Raw genomic sequence first — 17,607 nt, forward strand, 5'->3', positions numbered from 1 at the left:
TATCCAGGAATGTCAACGCAGGCAAAGGAGTGTTTTCAGGAAGCTACATTTACTCCGACGGGGGTGTTAGCATTTATTGGGAATTTGAATTCAATTTGTAGTTACATTTTATTAGCTTTTTTCTTTATAATACACATTTAATAACATAAATATTCTTATGATGACTCTTAAAAAATATAATTTGTTGTTTCTGATGTATAATAGTGACACTTACTTTATCGACTCCCCTGTTTTACCCACTTGGTTTGTTCTGTCCTTTCTGTACGGAACCAACATTATAATCAGGAAGTGAAGGGCGGTGGTTGAGAAAAGAGCAGCACCGGGCTAGCTGTCGATTACTGGGTTGTTGTCAGGTAAAACTATCTTCTTTTTATTTATCTGTCTGTGAGATAGTTAGCTACAGTATTATTTATTTTATAGCTCGAAAACGCACAGATTTACCGGTATTTAACTCACTTATCTGGTTAATTTGCTGGTGTTATCCTTTTTAAACTAGCGATCTTTAGCATTAAAAACACGGCTAGTGTTAGCTATGTGGCTAAAGCTAACGGGAAGATGACAGACTGCGTTGTAATAACGACAAGCTAACTTATATGTGTTAACATTAGAAGGTACATTTTAATTCTGCGAAAACAGAAATCATACGCTGTCTTGACTGAACTAGCTGTATGTTATAATGCTATACTTTTAAATCGGGGCCAAACCAGGCCGCAAAGCCGTAATATTCAACAGTATGTGCGTACTTTGATGTGCGTTATCGCTATAAGACGCAAAACATAGAACTGATTTTAATTATTTTTCAAGGTTTATTGATGTTGTTATATACTTTGTAATTCAAATATTAGTAAACCAACGTTTTCGAGGTTATAAACATTTGCAGTGTTAATCTATTGACTTAGTTTATAGCGATTAGGCAATACATTCCAAAGATATTACTTACGTTAATGATAATAAATTGAGTAAATCATACATATATAGATGTAAACGATTGTAAAGGCATGGTAAAGTATGACTTCATTTGCAGAATATCTTAAGCAAATATGCTGTCCGTGTAGGCAGGAAGTTATAAATGGGACAGCATTAGCCTCCATAAGACATTGCCTGATATGGCCATCTGTCCTCACATCGGTAGTTTTCCAACCGTCAGTGAAGGCAGCAAGCAGATCAACCCAGAAAGATGAGGAACATTTCCATTTATAGCCCAGTGCAGGACACCACACCAGGGAATCACAGCCACAGAATTAAATTACCCTGGCACCGACTTATGGGTACAAGTGACAAAATCTTATTTGGAGTAACATCATAATCCACTTTACCTCGGATCAGATTGTATTTTAGAGGATGTCATATCTAATTTAAGATTCCTTTTCAGGGTTTTTGTCATTTTCTTTTGTACTGCTCCTACTGTAAAATGTTGAGTGTTGTTGTGAAACAGGACATTTCATCCCCATCAAAAATCTTGCATTAAGCCATTAATATCTTCAGGTCACATAGCAACAATCACCACTCATGGGAAAAACTGTAAACAATGTTTTATCTGTCTGCTACCATAAATGGCTTTATTTATAACATGTCGTCTTAACAGTGCACATTGTGTTCCATCCATAGAAATAACACCTTCAAAATGTCGAGCAAAAAGGCTAAGGGAAAGACCACGAAGAAGCGCCCTCAGCGCGCCACCTCCAATGTCTTCGCCATGTTTGACCAGTCTCAGATTCAGGAATTCAAGGAGGCCTTCAACATGATCGACCAGAACCGTGATGGTTTTGTTGACAAAGAGGATCTTCATGATATGCTTGCCTCACTCGGTTAGTGGGAGATGTTATGAAAAAGTTTTTAAGATTCCAAACATATGTGTAATCTTTTTTTCTTTAAGTAGTACAGACATACTTATTGTGTATCTAATTAACAGAAACATTTCAAGGTGACAAACTTTTCTGTTTGTACACTGTCATTACTTGCATCATTTGGGTCAAGTGGATGAGTCAATATTTGTTACTCTTGAGTGAATGTCTAGAAATGATATTATGGTGCATCAAGCTTAAGAAATAATGTGCTAAAAGAATTTGTATACAAATGTAGAAATAAATATTTGGATTTGTTTTTGTTGGTAATGTAATTTGTAGTTTTACTCATATTTTTTGCTATTAATCCTGAACATTTAAATATAAATGCACTGTTTTTCTTGGTATATAGGGAAAAATCCTACTGATGAATACCTGGAGGCCATGATGAATGAAGCTCCTGGACCCATTAACTTCACAATGTTCCTCACAATGTTTGGAGAGAAGCTCAATGGCACAGACCCTGAGGATGTGATCAGAAATGCCTTTGCTTGCTTTGATGAGGAGGGGACAGGTAAGCTGTGATGTTGTTGTGTAGACATGAATGCAGAAGTTTAAAATGTCTTGTAATGGGTAAAAAGTACAGAATAACCTTGCGCTGTGCAGTTGTTTTATATTGAATATGTCTGAAATGTAGCAAACCTGTTATTACAAGCAAAAGACTATTCAGCAGTTTGTTTTATTTAAACTATTTCATACTTCTTTTCTCTCAGGTTTCATCCAGGAAGATTACCTCAGAGAGCTGCTCACAACAATGGGTGACCGGTTTACAGATGAGGAGGTGGATGAGCTTTTCAGGGAGGCCCCCATCGACAAGAAGAGTAACTTCAACTATGTGGAGTTCACACGCATCCTAAAGCACGGTGCCAAGGATAAGGACGATTAAAGAGCTAAACCATCATCTTCCTCTCCACCCTCTTCCTCTTCCATCAGCTAGATGCCAGTGCTGCATGTCTCGACTCTCCAGTATGAACCCCATTTAAAACAAACCAAAGCAATAAATATCCACTGTTTGCTGTGAACCTCCAGTAATGCCAGATTTACACATCTATAATGAAGAAAAAAATATAAAGTTGTCAAATGTTGGGTTTTTTTCTGTCATGTGAAGATGTGGAGTGGCAGCACATTGGGAGCTCTAAGGGATAAGTCTTTGGAATTCATATGATCGGGCTTAGCTGACTTTTTACATTTTATAATATAAACTTTTTAAATAAAGCCCTCTATCAAGTTGTACTTTGCCGACTGTTTCCCTTGCATAAAAGACAACTGAAACTAGTACCGCATTACTCTCTTTATTTTCTAACCGGTGCAATGAAAATGCTTATGCACCTTTTTTCTATTTTTCAAGTTATGACAAGTTGACTCTCCCTCCTCACCACCACATTCATTCAGCATGTGCAGACTAGCGCTGGCTGAAATTCCTTCTCTAAAAAGGTAAAAGACTCAGCAGGACTCCAGCTGGAAGACTGAGTGTGTTTTTGTAGACTGACAGTGAAAGGGAATCTACGATGATTACCTAGAAAGGGAGTGGGGTTATGTAAAAGACAGTCGTTATCCGACAGAGGAGAGAACATTCAAATGTCAGACAAACGTGACAAAGCTAATCTTGTCCTCTCCTGATTAACTCAGCTCACACCTAATTCAGAAGCAAAGGAACTGTTGAATGAATGCCATGACATCACAGAAAAGCAAAATACTGTAGATACTGTCTAAGTATTGAACCTATTACCATTTTCTTCAGCACGTATATTTCTAAAGGGGCTATTGTCACAACATGTTCACCAGAAATTGGTAACAACCCATGAGATCCACACATGCAAAGAAATCAAACCATAAATGTCCATAAAACAAGGTCAGTGTAATAATGTGAAATGATACATGAAGAAAGTGAAGCGCAAAAAGACAAGACACCAACCCAAGTCTATCTGTAATTAGAAAACAATGCTGCTTCTTGTCAAGTGCAACTGGTTCAATCCAAACCAATGGTCTATATAGTCCTGAGACCCAGGAAAGGAAAAGGTTTGACTTTTAAATTAAATAATTGTCTTGATAGAAACAACATGATGCAACAGTTTTTTTCAGATTATTTTTCTATGGAATGTCCTTTGCAGTGGACAGTGTTTTTTTTTAATAAATAAAGCTGTTAAACTCTTGTCCCCTACAGAGGATAAAATGCATTGCTGGGTCTCAGGAGGATATCAGAGGTGTCAAACTTGTGGCCCATGGGCCAAAACTGACTCTCCAAAGCAGGGGTGTCAAACTCATTTTATTTCAGGGGCCACATTCAGCTAAATTTGATCTGCAGTGGGCCGAACCAGTAAAATAATAACATAATATAGAAATAATGTCAACTCCAAACCTTTCTCTATGTTTTAGGGTGAAAAAAGTACATTAACATTATGAAAAGGTTTACATCTACAAACTATCCTTTCAAACAATGTGAATAAACTGAACAAACTGAAAAAATAAGTATAATTTTAACAATATTCTGCCTCAGTTTATCATTCATACATGTACATTATAACTTACAGATCACAGTGGATCTACAAATACAAAACATTTAGTAACAGGCAGAATCTTGTTAAAACTGTACTTACTTCTCTTAAGAAATTTCAGGTTGTTCATATTTGTTCAGGTTATTCACATTTTTTGTGAAATTATACTTTGTTTTCATGTAAATACATGAAAATATTTGCATTTACAAAGAGAAACAGTTGGAGTTGTCATTATTTATATGTTATTATGATAGTATTTTACTGGTCCTGCCCACTTGAGATTGAATTGGTCTGAGTGTGGAACCTGAACTATAAAAGGATTGTTCATATCTTAGTGTATTTTTTTGCATTTGACAAATTCATCCCAAGGGCAGGACTGGACCCTTTGGTGGGCCGGATTTGGCCCCTGGGCCGCATGTTTGACACATGTGCTCCAAAGGGTTCAATCCAGCCCACAGGTGGGAACTGAAAAGTCCAAAATTTACACAGAAGACAGTGAGCCTGTTTACATGACCATAAAAGTCCAATAACTGGGAGTAATCGGATAACTGTACTAATGAAATTTCTAAGATTATTTGCAACTACAAGTAAAAATATAGAAATAAAATAAATGGAAACTGCAAAAAAATACATTTTTGACAAATAAAATTCTGCGATATACCAAACTTAGAAATGTATTCCATGTGGAAAATTAAGAATTTAAAAAATATAATATAGGTTAAACTTTTAAAACTGGAGTCATGTACTAGTCCAGCCCCTTTTACACCACAGCACTTCCTGATCTTTAAACATGGACTTCTTCTGAAAGGCACTATATTCTGCTGTTTAAATGGAAAGCTGCATTTTACTGTAGTGGAAAGAATGCATTTGAGTCTATTCTATTTAGATTTTACTTAATCTAATAAAAAACATAATATAATTTGCACAATTATTGGTTTGGGATACATACAGTATTCCATCATAACATCATTCTAAATCTATTCTGAAATAAAAATGTACAGGGGTCAGTCTAAGCAAATATTACACATCAGTGTTAAAACATATTTGACCAATGAATGTTTAATACAAACCTAATGCCAACAAGTTCCCATCAGAGCTTCATAGTTTTTTTTATTTCAGTTCCACCTGCAGATAATTGCCACAGCATCTGCAGAGTGATAGTGACCATTCCATCTCTTAGTTCATCATTTCAGGTTTATTAACATGTAGCCTTCACACTGCCTTGAGGAAAGTTCACAAAATATGTCAGAGGCTGATGCTCATTTCAAGATGTATAATTAAATCCCTTTGGTATAACGCCCTCTAGTGTATGAGTTTAATTTATGATGGCCCCTTCAAAGCTGTCGGGGAAAAAGTACACACAGGAAGTATGAAAACAAAATAACCAGATAGGATGAATAATGTATTAATGGTGGCCAACTGAATTTGTGTGGCATCCAGATATACCTGAGGGTTAAAATTAAAAAGGTTCAAGAGTTTCATTATTTTGTCAAAAGAAGAACAAGAATTTTTCGTGACACTTCGCAAGTCGTAAGGGCTGAGTCAAAGTAGAAACGTATGAGGTGCCGTGAACGCACCACAGCTCTGTGTCTTACGGAATGGATCCACGTTAGGTCTGCATCCTCCTCTGAGCACTACTATGACCCTTTACTGATGTTTTAACGTCTAGGTAAGAGTTTCACTGGTTTCATTTCATTATTATTAGTTTATTTGTCATCGTGAGACGGACTGTTAGCCTCATTAAATTCTAATAACTAGTTGAGAGGTGTGTAACTTCCATGCTAGCTAGGATGCTAAGCTAACTGTTTGGTAACCTCCAAGGTTGTTAGTTAACAGTGAAGTCAGAGTGAATGTGTTTCAGGGACTGACAGAAGCACCAGGTACAAAGTGGGTTTTAGTTTGTTCAGTAATCCTTTTAAATGATATGTTTCGTGTTTAACCCTTTTATGCATAGTGGTCACTCCAGTGGACAGTTCTTCTCCAGCTGTTCTCTTGTATATTCATGTGTTTTTGCTGTTTTAGTTCCATATCAGCCATCACAGTGGACACTTATGCACCATCCCATAATACACTGACATTCAGACCAGCACTGAAACTGTGCTGTTCTAGATCAGTGGTTCTCAAATGGGGGTACGTGAGATTTTAAAATATATTTAAAAAGTCGTATTCATGGGAAAATCCTTTAAAAATAAAGAGCTTGATCACAGCAGTTGCCTCCCTGCCACCAAGAATGACAAAGTCCCACAGCAAAGTGTCTGACTAAAGTGTCTGACTAAATGCAGAAACACTCAGTTCAGAGCAACAATGCAATATTCAGTGTTGACAGTTGGTAATGTTGTCAGTCTTCTTTTTAATTATTAAATAGATATTTTAAGATTATATATATATATATATATATATATATATATATATATATATATATATATATATATATATATATACTGTATAATATATATTTTAGCAGTTTCTGCTCTTATTTAAAATTAAGTTAATTATTTCTTTTTAAGAACAGATCTTTACTGTTTACCCAAAAGAGGACATTTTATGTTGAAAATAATTTTTATGTAGACAAATCTTTATTTATAATTAAGTTAAGTATTTCTTTTTGAGAACAGATCTTTACTATAATCCCAAAGGAGGACACTTTATGTTGATAACTGTTTTTATGTGCGCAAATCTTTATTTAAAATGAAGTTAATTATTATTATTATTTTTCTTTTTTTAGTTATATCTTTTTATTTCCAAATAGTTCAAGAGAGACCACTACAAATAGAGCTCCAAAGTTTAATAAATCAGAGACTGATGGCACAGCACTCTGTTTTAAGTAATTTTTTTCAACCAAAAATGCTTGGCACTGGTTAGGGGATACTTGGCTGAAAAAATATTTCACAGGGGGTACATCACTGAAAAAAGGTTGAGAACCACTGTTCTAGATAAACCTGATCTTCACTAACATGTTTGAGTGTAAATCAATTGACAAAAAGGTTTTTGTTCTTTTTTTTGTTTTTTTTTTCCAAATTATCTACATGAAGTGAGTAATAACTAGCATTACAATATGTTAAAATGTGAGAAAACATCAGATTAGCAGGATTAAAATGTTTTTATTTCATTTTTTTTATCTCACTTTCTGATATTGGGTTTTAAACATATGTTTCTTTACTTCAAAAATTAAATGCATGGACATTTTTGTAACTACATGAAAAAAAAAAAAAAAAAAAACTCAATCGCAATTTTTTTTTCATGCCAAAAGAGGAATAGAAACACTCAAGGAAAAAATCTTGACAAAGGTTCTCATAATTCATGCATGAAAGGGTTAAAGTTATTTCCATATACTCTCTTTGGTTTAGATCTGGGCTGTCCTGGACTGGGGTCATGGCTTTGAAGCTGGTCAACAGACTTCCCATGCTGGGGAGGTTCGGGATTCCTCGGTGCCCTTTTATCGGTCCTGTTCGTCCCTCCACCAGGCTCAGTCCAGGTCTTCCCGTCTGTGTAGCCTGTCTCTGTACCTCATCCAGCCACTGCATCCGAAGCCACGGCTGTCGACAGCTCAAGCCAGACTGCTGGAAAAGAAACCTGACCACCACCATAGTCCGGGAACCGACCTTTGTTGGCAGCAATTCTGTTGGACTCCACAAAGATTCGTTCCCTCGGTTCCGTCTGACCCAGCTGCACAGACCCACAGCCACAGAGGAGGAGGTTTTCCATCGGCATCTGAACAGCTGCTCATCGTCCAGGCAGGTGCTCAGACTCCTGCGGACAGTAGAGATCATGTCTGACACCATGGCTGCTGCTGTGCTTCACTGTGTGGCCGATCTGGAGCAGGATGGTCACTCTCTAAAGGACCCCTCAGTCCTGGAGAACGTCACCATCAGAGCCCTGTGCCTTCAGCTGGAGGAGGACTCCGGGCGGCTGACAGATGGTGGTCTGGTATCAGCTCTTCTAGCCTGCACCCGCCTTTACTTGGATCCCTGGAGCACCCTGATGGTGCGGCTGGTGTCTGAGAGTCAGGAAAGGTTGGACAAGGGAGAGATGACTGTGGAGCAGCTGTGTATCCTGGGACAGGCGATGCTGGCTATAGAGGGTCCTGGTTCTGTGATGCTGGAGCAGGTAATGTCACAAATCCAAAGACAGGAGCCTGCTCAGTGGAGCCTTGAAGACCTCAGTGCTGTTTATAGACTTCTGCAAAGTGGTGGAGGTCTAGATGGAAAGTACTGTGACCTGCTGAACGCCATGCACACCCACGCTGTGACAGTCACCTCCCGTATGAATCCTACTGTGGTTAGTGAGCTGCTCAGTGTCCTTGTGAGCTTAAATCAGACTCAGGCTATGCCACTTGTGATCAATCTATGCAAGCAGGCAGTACGACACGTACCTCACTTTACTGATGAGGAGCTCACCCTTGTGCTAGGTGCACTCATGCACTTTGGTCACAGTGATCATTACTTTGTGCAGGCAATGGAGAGGTATGTACCCACAGTAGCCTTCACATCCCACCCAGAGACTGTTACCAAGGTGATGCAGTTCTTTAGTCGGAGGAACATCTTATCGCCTTTGGTGTTTGACTCTGTGGCTGAGAGCTTTGTGTACCGGGCGGATGAGTACAACACCAGCCAGGTGGCCAGGCAGATCATGGCTTATGGGAAGCTGGGCTACCTCCCACCCAATGCTGGCGATGTGTTCAGGAAAGTTGAAACAACCCTGCAAAAACGCTTTTCACATTTCCAGCCTCGGACATTGATCAACCTGCTTCACTCCTGCATCCTCGTTGAGAGGTTTCCTGTGAATTTTGTCTCCAAAGTTTTTGGAAGTTATTTTCTTCAGCAATTGCAAGGTAAATATTGTGTCAGACGCCTGTCATGATCTGAATGTGAATGGATACATAAAGATGTAATACGTGGAGAAGAAGGGATTGTCCTATATTGACACGGCATGAATTGTGTTCTTTGTCTTTCAGAGCAGGACACTGGAATGGACCGATATGTTCTGTCACAGCTGACTCAGCTTTACATAACTGTAAAGTTGGAGTGTCCTTTCTATGAGGTAAAGTATATAAGCAAATATATCAGTTAAAGATGAAAGGATAACTCACAATCACTTGCTCTGATACACACCCTCATACTTAACATATCATTCCTGTGTGAGGTTCAGTGGATTACAGTTATGTGATCATACTGCACTGTCAACTAAAACAAAACAGATGTGAATTAGAAAAGCACTCGGAGAGCGCAGACCTCCACCAAGGCAGATCAGTGCCCCTCCGATCACCACCAAAATTTAATCATTTGTTCCTTGTGCCAGTATCAACATTCCTGAAATTTTCATCCAAATCCATCCATAACTTTTTGAGTTATCTTGCACATGGAGAGAATTTTGTGATTGAGGGAAAAAAAAATTAATTCCAAAAATTGAAAACTACATGGACAGTAGAAAACACATCACACTGATCTCATTGAACTTGTCAGATTTTCTCCTTTAAAGCTATAAGGCAGATTCTGGCCTAATCTGAAACAAATATCCTTAAATGTACAATGTGACACTGTGTTATGTCTCCTCAGGGGCCCCGGCTCCTCCCCAGGTACCGCGTTAAGTCCTTCCTCACACCTGGACGCTCCCTGGAGACGCCTGTGGACACACATCTGTACAACTCGGTGAAAAATGGACTGTTGAATTTACTCGGTGCTCGATCGTACTTTGGATCCAAGGTTTTGACGCCGTACTGCTACACAATCGGTAATATTCTAATAATAACATTGATTTATTTCATGGATGTTTCCTCTTCCAAGGGTCTAATATTTCCTTTTCACCCATAGACATGGAGATAAAAGTGGATGAAGACGGGTATGTGCTGCCTGCCAGTTATAACGACGACGTATACAAGAGGTAAAAGTTGTCACGTTTCATACAGGATTGTCTTTCTCGACCTACAGCATTCTTTTAGGGATGGACCAAAGTAATATTTTGTTTTTCTCAGTTCAGTTTAATTTATGTTTGCAGGATAGCACTTTGTATCGATGGACAAAAGAGGTTCACTACAAACACAAGGCAGCTACTCGGAAAAGAGGCCACTAAGCAACGACATCTGAGGCTTCTGGGATATGAAGTTGTTCAGGTTAGTTTCCCTTTGTTTCTCGTCCGTCACTTAATACGGAGGAAGATGTAGAAATTTGCTTAACAGCCTTTATTGTATCACACGTAATGACTTTTTAATATTTTTGAGTTAGTCTCATACTTTGTTTATAAGGTTACTGATGATTTTTATGTTTTGTTTTTGTTTTTTTAGATTCCTTTCTATGAATTTGAAAAATTACAAACCAAGGCCAGTGTGGTGGAATACCTGCACCAGAAGATCTTCCTCACAGTTACAGACTGAGCTGGTGATTTAATGACAGAAGAAATAACATGATAGAAGTGAAATGAAGGGCTGTTTTGTTTTCTAGTTTAAATAAATATTTATTTTTGCTTATGAGTCTTTGCCAAATGAATGTGTTTAGGTCACTGATTAAGCACGAATACATTTGTACATTGAAATGGGTTTTATTTATGTATCACACTAATTGAAGATTGTCAAAAAATATAGTTTATTTTGTTCTGGCAACACCGTGCTGCAGAGAATGTACAAAGTTAAGAGACCAATCTAACAATCACCACAGATACATATGAAATAATAAACTTTAAGCTTGATATGTTAAAGTTTCCCATCAATCATTGGACAGAAGATGCTTTGGTTTTTCATTGAGCTCTACAAGGCTGGGAGTGTCAGTTCGATAAATACAAAAGGCTATCATACATGTAAAACTCAATGCTGTTGAGTGTTTAGGTTCTTTATGTAGCGGGGATCTGGGGAAGACCAAACTCGTCGACCAGAACACCATCCTGAAACACAAAACACCAAAATTAAACCAGAAACTAAAGTCAAACTCCAATATTCAAAAAAACCCCAGAGCTGTGACTTACCCTGTTGGTCGACTTGTCGCCAGGCAGACCCTCTGGGATCGAAGGAGCTGTCGAAGCCTCATCCAGGTATGAGCTGTCGTCATCCAACAGGAGCTCATCTCCCAGAGCATCCAGTTCTAAACACACAGACATTTATGAACACTAGAATTTATCAGCTGACTGCATTCACTGGACAAAGGGTTGACAAACAAAATGATGTCGGAAATGACATCATCTACTGCCTTATGAGACGTACACAGTGGGGAGGCAAAATTTACAATGAACATTTAGTTGTTTTTTCTCAGCAGGCACTACGTCAATTGTTTTGAAACCAAACATATATTGATGTCATAATCATACCTAACACTATTATCCATACCTTTTCAGAAACTTTTGCCCATATGAGTAATCAGGAAAGCAAACATCAAAGAGTGTGTGATTTGCTGAATGCACTCGTCACACCAAAGGAGATTTCAAAAATAGTTGGAGTGTCCATAAAGACTGTTTATAATGGAAAGAAGAGAATGACTATGAGCAAAACTATTACGAGAAAGTCTGGAAGATACTATTAAAGAAGAATGGGAGAAGTTGTCACCCGAATATTTGAGGAACACTTGCGCAAGTTTCAGGAAGCGTGTGAAGGCAGTTATTGAGAAGAAGGAGGACACATAGAATAAAAACATTTTCTATTATGTACATTTCTTGTGGCAAATAATTCTCATGACTTTCAATAAACTGATTGGTCATACACTGTCTTTCAATCCCTGCCTCAAAATATTGTAAATTTTGCTTCCCCACCCTGTACATGGGGTGTCAAAGTAACTGCAAAACTGTATTTTACATTCAAAGTCACAAAATGAAAAATGCAGATTTTTTTTTTTTTTTTACTGACCTGCCTCCAGGTCATCCTCATCGATGTCAGGGGTACCGTAGCTTCTGCCCAGTGCCTCCTGGATCTCACTGGCATCTTCCATCATGTCTTCTAGCTGATCCTGAAGATCCTGAATATTAACAAAAAATGAAAATGTTTATCCGCCATGCACCTGCTTTATCAGGGGGTTACAGGGACTGAATATTAAAGGAAGGCTTCCTCCACATTCTTCTGAAATTGCCACAGAGGGACAAAATGTAAGGGTTTGTCCAGTGAATGCCATATTATCATTTAATAACTAAGTAAATTAATACCTCAATCTTGTCAATTTTCACATTCTTGTATGCTTTCTTCATATCTTTGAGGCCAACTTTCATGGCATCAACCTGTAAAAAAAAAAGATGTTAAAACAAACCCCATTTCTTCCCACATCTCTGGGGTAACTTAATGTCTGATACATCATTTCATGCGTCTTACGGTGGTTTTAGTGTCTTTAAGGGATTGGATTGTGTAGTTTGCTTGTTCCATGTTGAACGACTGCTGCATGAGGTTGTCTCTCTGGCCTTCATACCTGCAGAAGATACAGAGGAGATGAAGTGAGGTTTTTAGGATCCACATACAGAAAACATACCTGGAGGTGTGAAGGAAACTATTTGAGCTTTCATATTTTTATGTGGTTAATCAATAAAACTCAATCAATAAAAACTAAATTACTTACATTCTCTTCTGCTTCAGAACCCTCATTGCTTTTTGCTTGACCATATTCTATGAGGCAGAGAAAAAAATATTTATTAAGTTTCCATAGGTTGTGATGCGAGGACTATATATGACAGCACCTCCTGTCATTTTTAAGAGACCAAAATATGTGAGTAACACCCTGTTTAATTATTAGAAGTGATAAGAACTTTGCAGAGTTATATACTAGTTACACAACTGCATAAGTGAAACATTTACAATATTTGGCTTTTATTCAATTACATGTATACGTTTCACAGAGGTTAGTGTGTTTTATATATGACTTGTTTTCGATGTGAAACTACTTGTTGCCATGTTGACCAGGACTCTATGGAGGAGATCGTGTCTCAAAGGGACTTTCCGGGTGCAGAGGTGTCATTAACGAAGTACAAATACTTTACCTTACTTAAGTAGACATTTTGGTTATCTATACTTTCCTGGAGTAATAATTTTTCAGCTGACTTTTTACTTCTACTCCTTACATTTTCAGGCAATTATCTGTGCTTTCCACTCCTTACATTTTAAAAACAGCCTCATTACTCCTATTTCATTTCAGCATGTTAATGTATGTATTTATTTATTTATTTATTTATTTCGAACATGCAAAGAAACAATTTCATTCCATCTTGTCATCATTCAAATAAAAAAAACTATCCAGATAAATCGCTCCATCCGGATAGAATGAATTTAATTGTGGTTGGATGAGAAGTATAAACATATACCATTCTAACACCCTATTGGTTGTACGTGATCCATCGCACACTGACTTTTTGCATCATTCCAATACTTATATTCAACTAGTCATCATAATTCCGCTCCATGAAACACATGTTAATGCTCAGTAGTACACATATATGGTTCTTTAATACATTTGCATTGGACTAAAATGTGTTAATTTTCAATGAACATATATGCGGCTGAAACAGGTAGACGAGTGCATCCCAAATATTCAAAATTAACATTTTAATATTACAAAGTCATTATGGCCTTTAGAAAAATGTGTTTTTGGGGAAGTGGGGTAGTGCACTATAGGCCCCCGTGGCACCGCCTAAGCCAGGGGTGTCCAACTCATTGTCTTCTAGGGGCCACATTCAGCCCAATTTAATCGGAAGCGGGCCGGACCAGTAAAATAATAGCATGACAGCCAATAAATAATGACAACTCCAATTGTTTTAGTGCATAAAATAACATTCAGTTATGCCAATATTTACATTTAAAAACTATCCAAACAAAAAGGATGTGAATAATCTGGAAAAAAAATGCAATTTGTTAAGAAATATAAGTACAATTTTATCCATATTATGCCTTGACTTATCATTTATACATATGCATTACAGAGCAGATCTACAAAGGCACAAAACATGTAGTAACAGGCAAAATATTGTTAAATTGCACTTAATTCTCTTTAGATATTTCAGGGTTGTTCATATTTATTCAGGTTATTCACATTTTATCGTTAAAGGATAGTTTATAATGTAAACATTTTCATAATTTAATGTTTTGCACTAAATCAAAGGGAAAAAATGGTGTTGTCATTATTTATAGGTTATATGACATTATTTTGAGTTTGATGCCCTAACTTGCACTTTGTAAATTCATCTCATGGACTGGATTGGAAAATTTGACGGGCCGGTTTTGGCCCCCGGGCCGATGTTTGGACACCTGTGGCCTAGGCCTTTGTCCTATTGGTATTTCCCCCTTACATTTACTTTTACTTGAGTAAAAAGTTTGAGTTGATACTTCAAACTTCCACAGAAGTCTTTTTACACCCTAGTATCTATACTTCTACCTGAGCCATGAATGTGAATACTTTTGACACCTCTGCCTGGATGTCCATATTTTTGTAATATAACAACCATATGATATGAGAAGATGATGATTCACTGACTGTTCAGGTAGAAACACACTAAAGCTCACCTTTGAAGGTCCATCTCTCATTTTTTCATCTGATCCTTGTACTTAACAAGTTCAGCATCTAGTCTGGCAATTTCTTGTCAATGGACTCCGTCCGAGAATCAACCTTGAATAGAAAAAGACAAAGTATTGGTAGAGCACCTGATACTTGACAGTTGGATAACTTGATTGGTTCTTACAGTTAATATTAGCTGATGAGCTGTAAAATGAGGTGTATGGACAGTGGCGGCACCAGAATTTTAAAAGTGGGGGGGGGCAACTGGAGGGCAAAGAAAATGGTGGTGGTGGTGGTGGGGGGTAAACAAAAAAATTTCGTGCATAGTGCAAAATTAACGCTTTGCGCTTTAGCGGCTGCAATACATACATACATATACATATATATATATATATATATATATATATATATATATATATATATATATATATATATATCATGTATAGCCTATCCGTTACACTTCATATAGAGGGCAATTTTAGGTAAAATCAGGTAATACTTAATGTATTCAAGGTATTTGTTAAAAACTACAGCATGACATGCAGCAAACAAACAGCAATGCCAATGTATGCAAGTTAATAAATGTTGAAAACAAAATAAAACTAATAGCCTAACCAACTAATCAAACAAAACGTATGTATATGTCACAGTAGAGATTGAAATCCAGAAGGATTCCTAATCCTACTAGGACAGATAGGAATTGTAGTTTGTCCTAGGACAAACTGAAATCCTACAAGACATTAGGATCTAAAGATTGGAATTCCAATCTGTCCTAGGAGAATCTGCAATCCTACTAGGACAGATTGTAATTTCTATTTGAAGTGGGATCTGAAGATTGGAATTTCAGTCTGTCCTACGGCAAAAAATATAAGAATTCTGTCAGGACAACCTCGAATTCTATTAGGAAGAATGTCAGATTATATCAAAATGTATGGAAAATAGACTGAATCATTTCACAGCCAAAATTCCAGTCAATTTCAGCATAGGTAAGCATACAATTTCGCCATCACTATTCCAGCTGAATTATTTTCATATCTTAGATACAGTATATGTCCCTTAGGTTAATACACATTGTAACCAGGGTGCCAGCCGTTTGGTCCAACCTTATTCAATGGCCGTATGTAAATGTCATTGGTATGTAAATGGACACATTTGCATAGGGCCATTATGAGTTAAATTCTCCTAGGACAGATTGGAATTCCAATCTTCAGATCCTAATTTCTTGTAGGATTTCAGTTTGTCCTAGGACAAACTACCAATTCCTATCTGTCCAAGTAGGATTAGGAATCCTACTGGATTTCAATCTCTACTGTGACAATATACAATGGCTTCCACTACATGCACGAGTATATAATCACTGACAACATCTGTAGACTTAGGTTCACTAACTTGTATTATAAGTGGATCAAAATGTGTTATGTAAGCTTTCATTGACGGATTTTTCATATTTCTTTGTTGCCCGAATTTTCCAAAAGATTTGCCCAAATCTGGGTAGGGGGGCAACTGGGGGGGGGGGCAAAGGTTGTGACTGGGGGGGCATTTACCCCCCCATGCCCCCCCTTGGTGCCGCCACTGTTATGGATACAGCGAAACTTAACCAAACCCATATCAGCAGGTGTGTTCATATGGTTTCTTCCTGTCTGGTTATCTCTAATAATAGCAGCTGTAGATTACTAACCAGTCAAACAGGTTAATGCCAACCATGTGACCCTGTTGTATACATACTGAATGACTGACATTCCTGTTTAAACTCACATAAAACTGATACAGAAGTTGAACAGACGCACTGATTGTTTTGGTTCAACACCCTGTTTTTTAGTACATAGCGATAAATAAAACTCTAGCGTCATTTATTTGTCAGTTCTAGCCGATTCAAGTCCTTTAACATAGCAAAACCCGGTTAAATATCGCAAACACCGACTATGTGTCTGCTCATAGAAGTTGGCGAACAACGAGCTAACTCCCATCATCCATCTTTGTTTACTTTCCTCAAAACAGTCCTCGAAAAAAGTTATTTCGGGATAATACTTACATTTCCTATACAGTCCGAAAGGTTGGGGCGGCGGACCCTTAGCCTTTCCCCTGCCAAATATGCGGTTCATTTCGGGGAATTAAAACTTTAGTCGCTAAAAAAATCAGAGTTGTGTCTCTGTCACAGTTCTACGTCCAGCCGAAAGAAAACACCCGGAAGAGACTGTGGTGACGTCAGAAGAGTCACATGACCATCACTGAATGAATCATCCCATCCAGTTCTTCTGGTGTTGATGTGTCAGGCTTATTTATTTAGAAGAGGAAGGATTCTAACGTAAAATACTTACTGAAAAATACTGAAAATACTCCTGTTAAAGGTCTGCATTCAAGTCAAAGTATAAGCATCTGTTAATGGGGTTTTTAGATGAATATATGCTGTATTTATATGCTGCTCAACACAGCCTGGCTCAAAAAAAAAAAAAAGAAAAAAAAAAAAAAGAACTAGAAGCACTCGGAGAGCGCAGACCTCCGCCAAGGCTGATCAGTGCCCATTCCAACAAACCCTGAAAATTTCATCCAAATCTGTCCATAACTTTTTGAGTTATGTTGCACACTAACGGACAGACAAACAAACAAACAAACAAACAGACAAACAAACAAACCCTGGCAAAAACATAACCTCCTTGGCGGAGGTAATGACACACAATTTTTAGTCTTGAACTAGGCTGCTTAATCCATGTCTGGAAAACTGCTCCACTGAGCTTGTGCAAAGAAATATACTTCTTGTTCATGGCTTAAGATGTATTTAATGGGACATTCATGAGCCATCCAGCCATTCACCAACTCACA

At 37.7% G+C, this 17,607-nt stretch overlaps 2 protein-coding genes and 1 pseudogene across 3 annotated transcripts; 2 read left to right on the plus strand and 1 right to left on the minus strand.

Moving 5' to 3' along the window:
* The first annotated feature begins 240 nt into the window (after positions 1 to 240).
* Positions 241 to 3,120, plus strand: LOC115411369 (myosin regulatory light chain 2, smooth muscle minor isoform). 2 transcript variants are annotated; one of them, XM_030123476.1, is made up of 4 exons: positions 241 to 353; positions 1,609 to 1,808; positions 2,197 to 2,358; positions 2,558 to 2,730. In XM_030123476.1, exons 2-4 carry the CDS (start codon positions 1,625 to 1,627, stop codon positions 2,728 to 2,730), a joined length of 519 nt encoding a protein of 172 aa, XP_029979336.1. In that variant the 5' UTR covers positions 241 to 353; positions 1,609 to 1,624. The 2 variants fall into 2 exon arrangements, with proteins under 2 accessions (XP_029979336.1, XP_029979337.1); XM_030123477.1 differs by lacking the exon at positions 241 to 353 and having other exon boundaries at positions 1,625 to 1,808; positions 2,558 to 3,120.
* A 4,543-nt stretch (positions 3,121 to 7,663) lies between these two features.
* On the plus strand, positions 7,664 to 10,805 carry LOC115411570 (FAST kinase domain-containing protein 3, mitochondrial-like). Its single transcript, XM_030123760.1, has 6 exons — positions 7,664 to 9,170; positions 9,294 to 9,379; positions 9,895 to 10,069; positions 10,150 to 10,219; positions 10,334 to 10,448; positions 10,620 to 10,805. The coding sequence occupies exons 1-6, from the start codon at positions 7,712 to 7,714 to the stop codon at positions 10,707 to 10,709; spliced, it is 1,995 nt and encodes a 664-aa protein (XP_029979620.1). The 5' UTR covers positions 7,664 to 7,711; the 3' UTR covers positions 10,710 to 10,805.
* A 135-nt stretch (positions 10,806 to 10,940) lies between these two features.
* LOC115411571 (charged multivesicular body protein 5-like) lies at positions 10,941 to 16,984 on the minus strand (annotated as a pseudogene).
* Between the last annotated feature and the right edge of the window lie 623 nt (positions 16,985 to 17,607).

This window comes from Sphaeramia orbicularis, chromosome 20 (genome assembly GCF_902148855.1).
Source record: "Sphaeramia orbicularis chromosome 20, fSphaOr1.1, whole genome shotgun sequence".
In the NCBI taxonomy this organism is placed as follows: domain Eukaryota; kingdom Metazoa; phylum Chordata; class Actinopteri; order Kurtiformes; family Apogonidae; genus Sphaeramia; species Sphaeramia orbicularis.

Excerpts from the sequence above, each read along its gene's own strand:
- LOC115411369 (XM_030123476.1), top strand. The coding sequence starts at position 1,625 with ATGTCGAGCAAAAAGGCTAAGGGAAAGACCACGAAGAAGCGCCCTCAG. Across the intron at positions 1,809-2,196 it reads TGATATGCTTGCCTCACTCG|GGAAAAATCCTACTGATGAA; the intron begins GTTAGTGGGAGA and ends CTTGGTATATAG. Across the intron at positions 2,359-2,557 it reads CTTTGATGAGGAGGGGACAG|GTTTCATCCAGGAAGATTAC; the intron begins GTAAGCTGTGAT and ends CTTTTCTCTCAG.
- LOC115411570 (XM_030123760.1), top strand. The coding sequence starts at position 7,712 with ATGGCTTTGAAGCTGGTCAACAGACTTCCCATGCTGGGGAGGTTCGGG. Across the intron at positions 9,171-9,293 it reads TTTTCTTCAGCAATTGCAAG|AGCAGGACACTGGAATGGAC; the intron begins GTAAATATTGTG and ends TTTGTCTTTCAG. Across the intron at positions 10,070-10,149 it reads GCCGTACTGCTACACAATCG|ACATGGAGATAAAAGTGGAT; the intron begins GTAATATTCTAA and ends TTTCACCCATAG.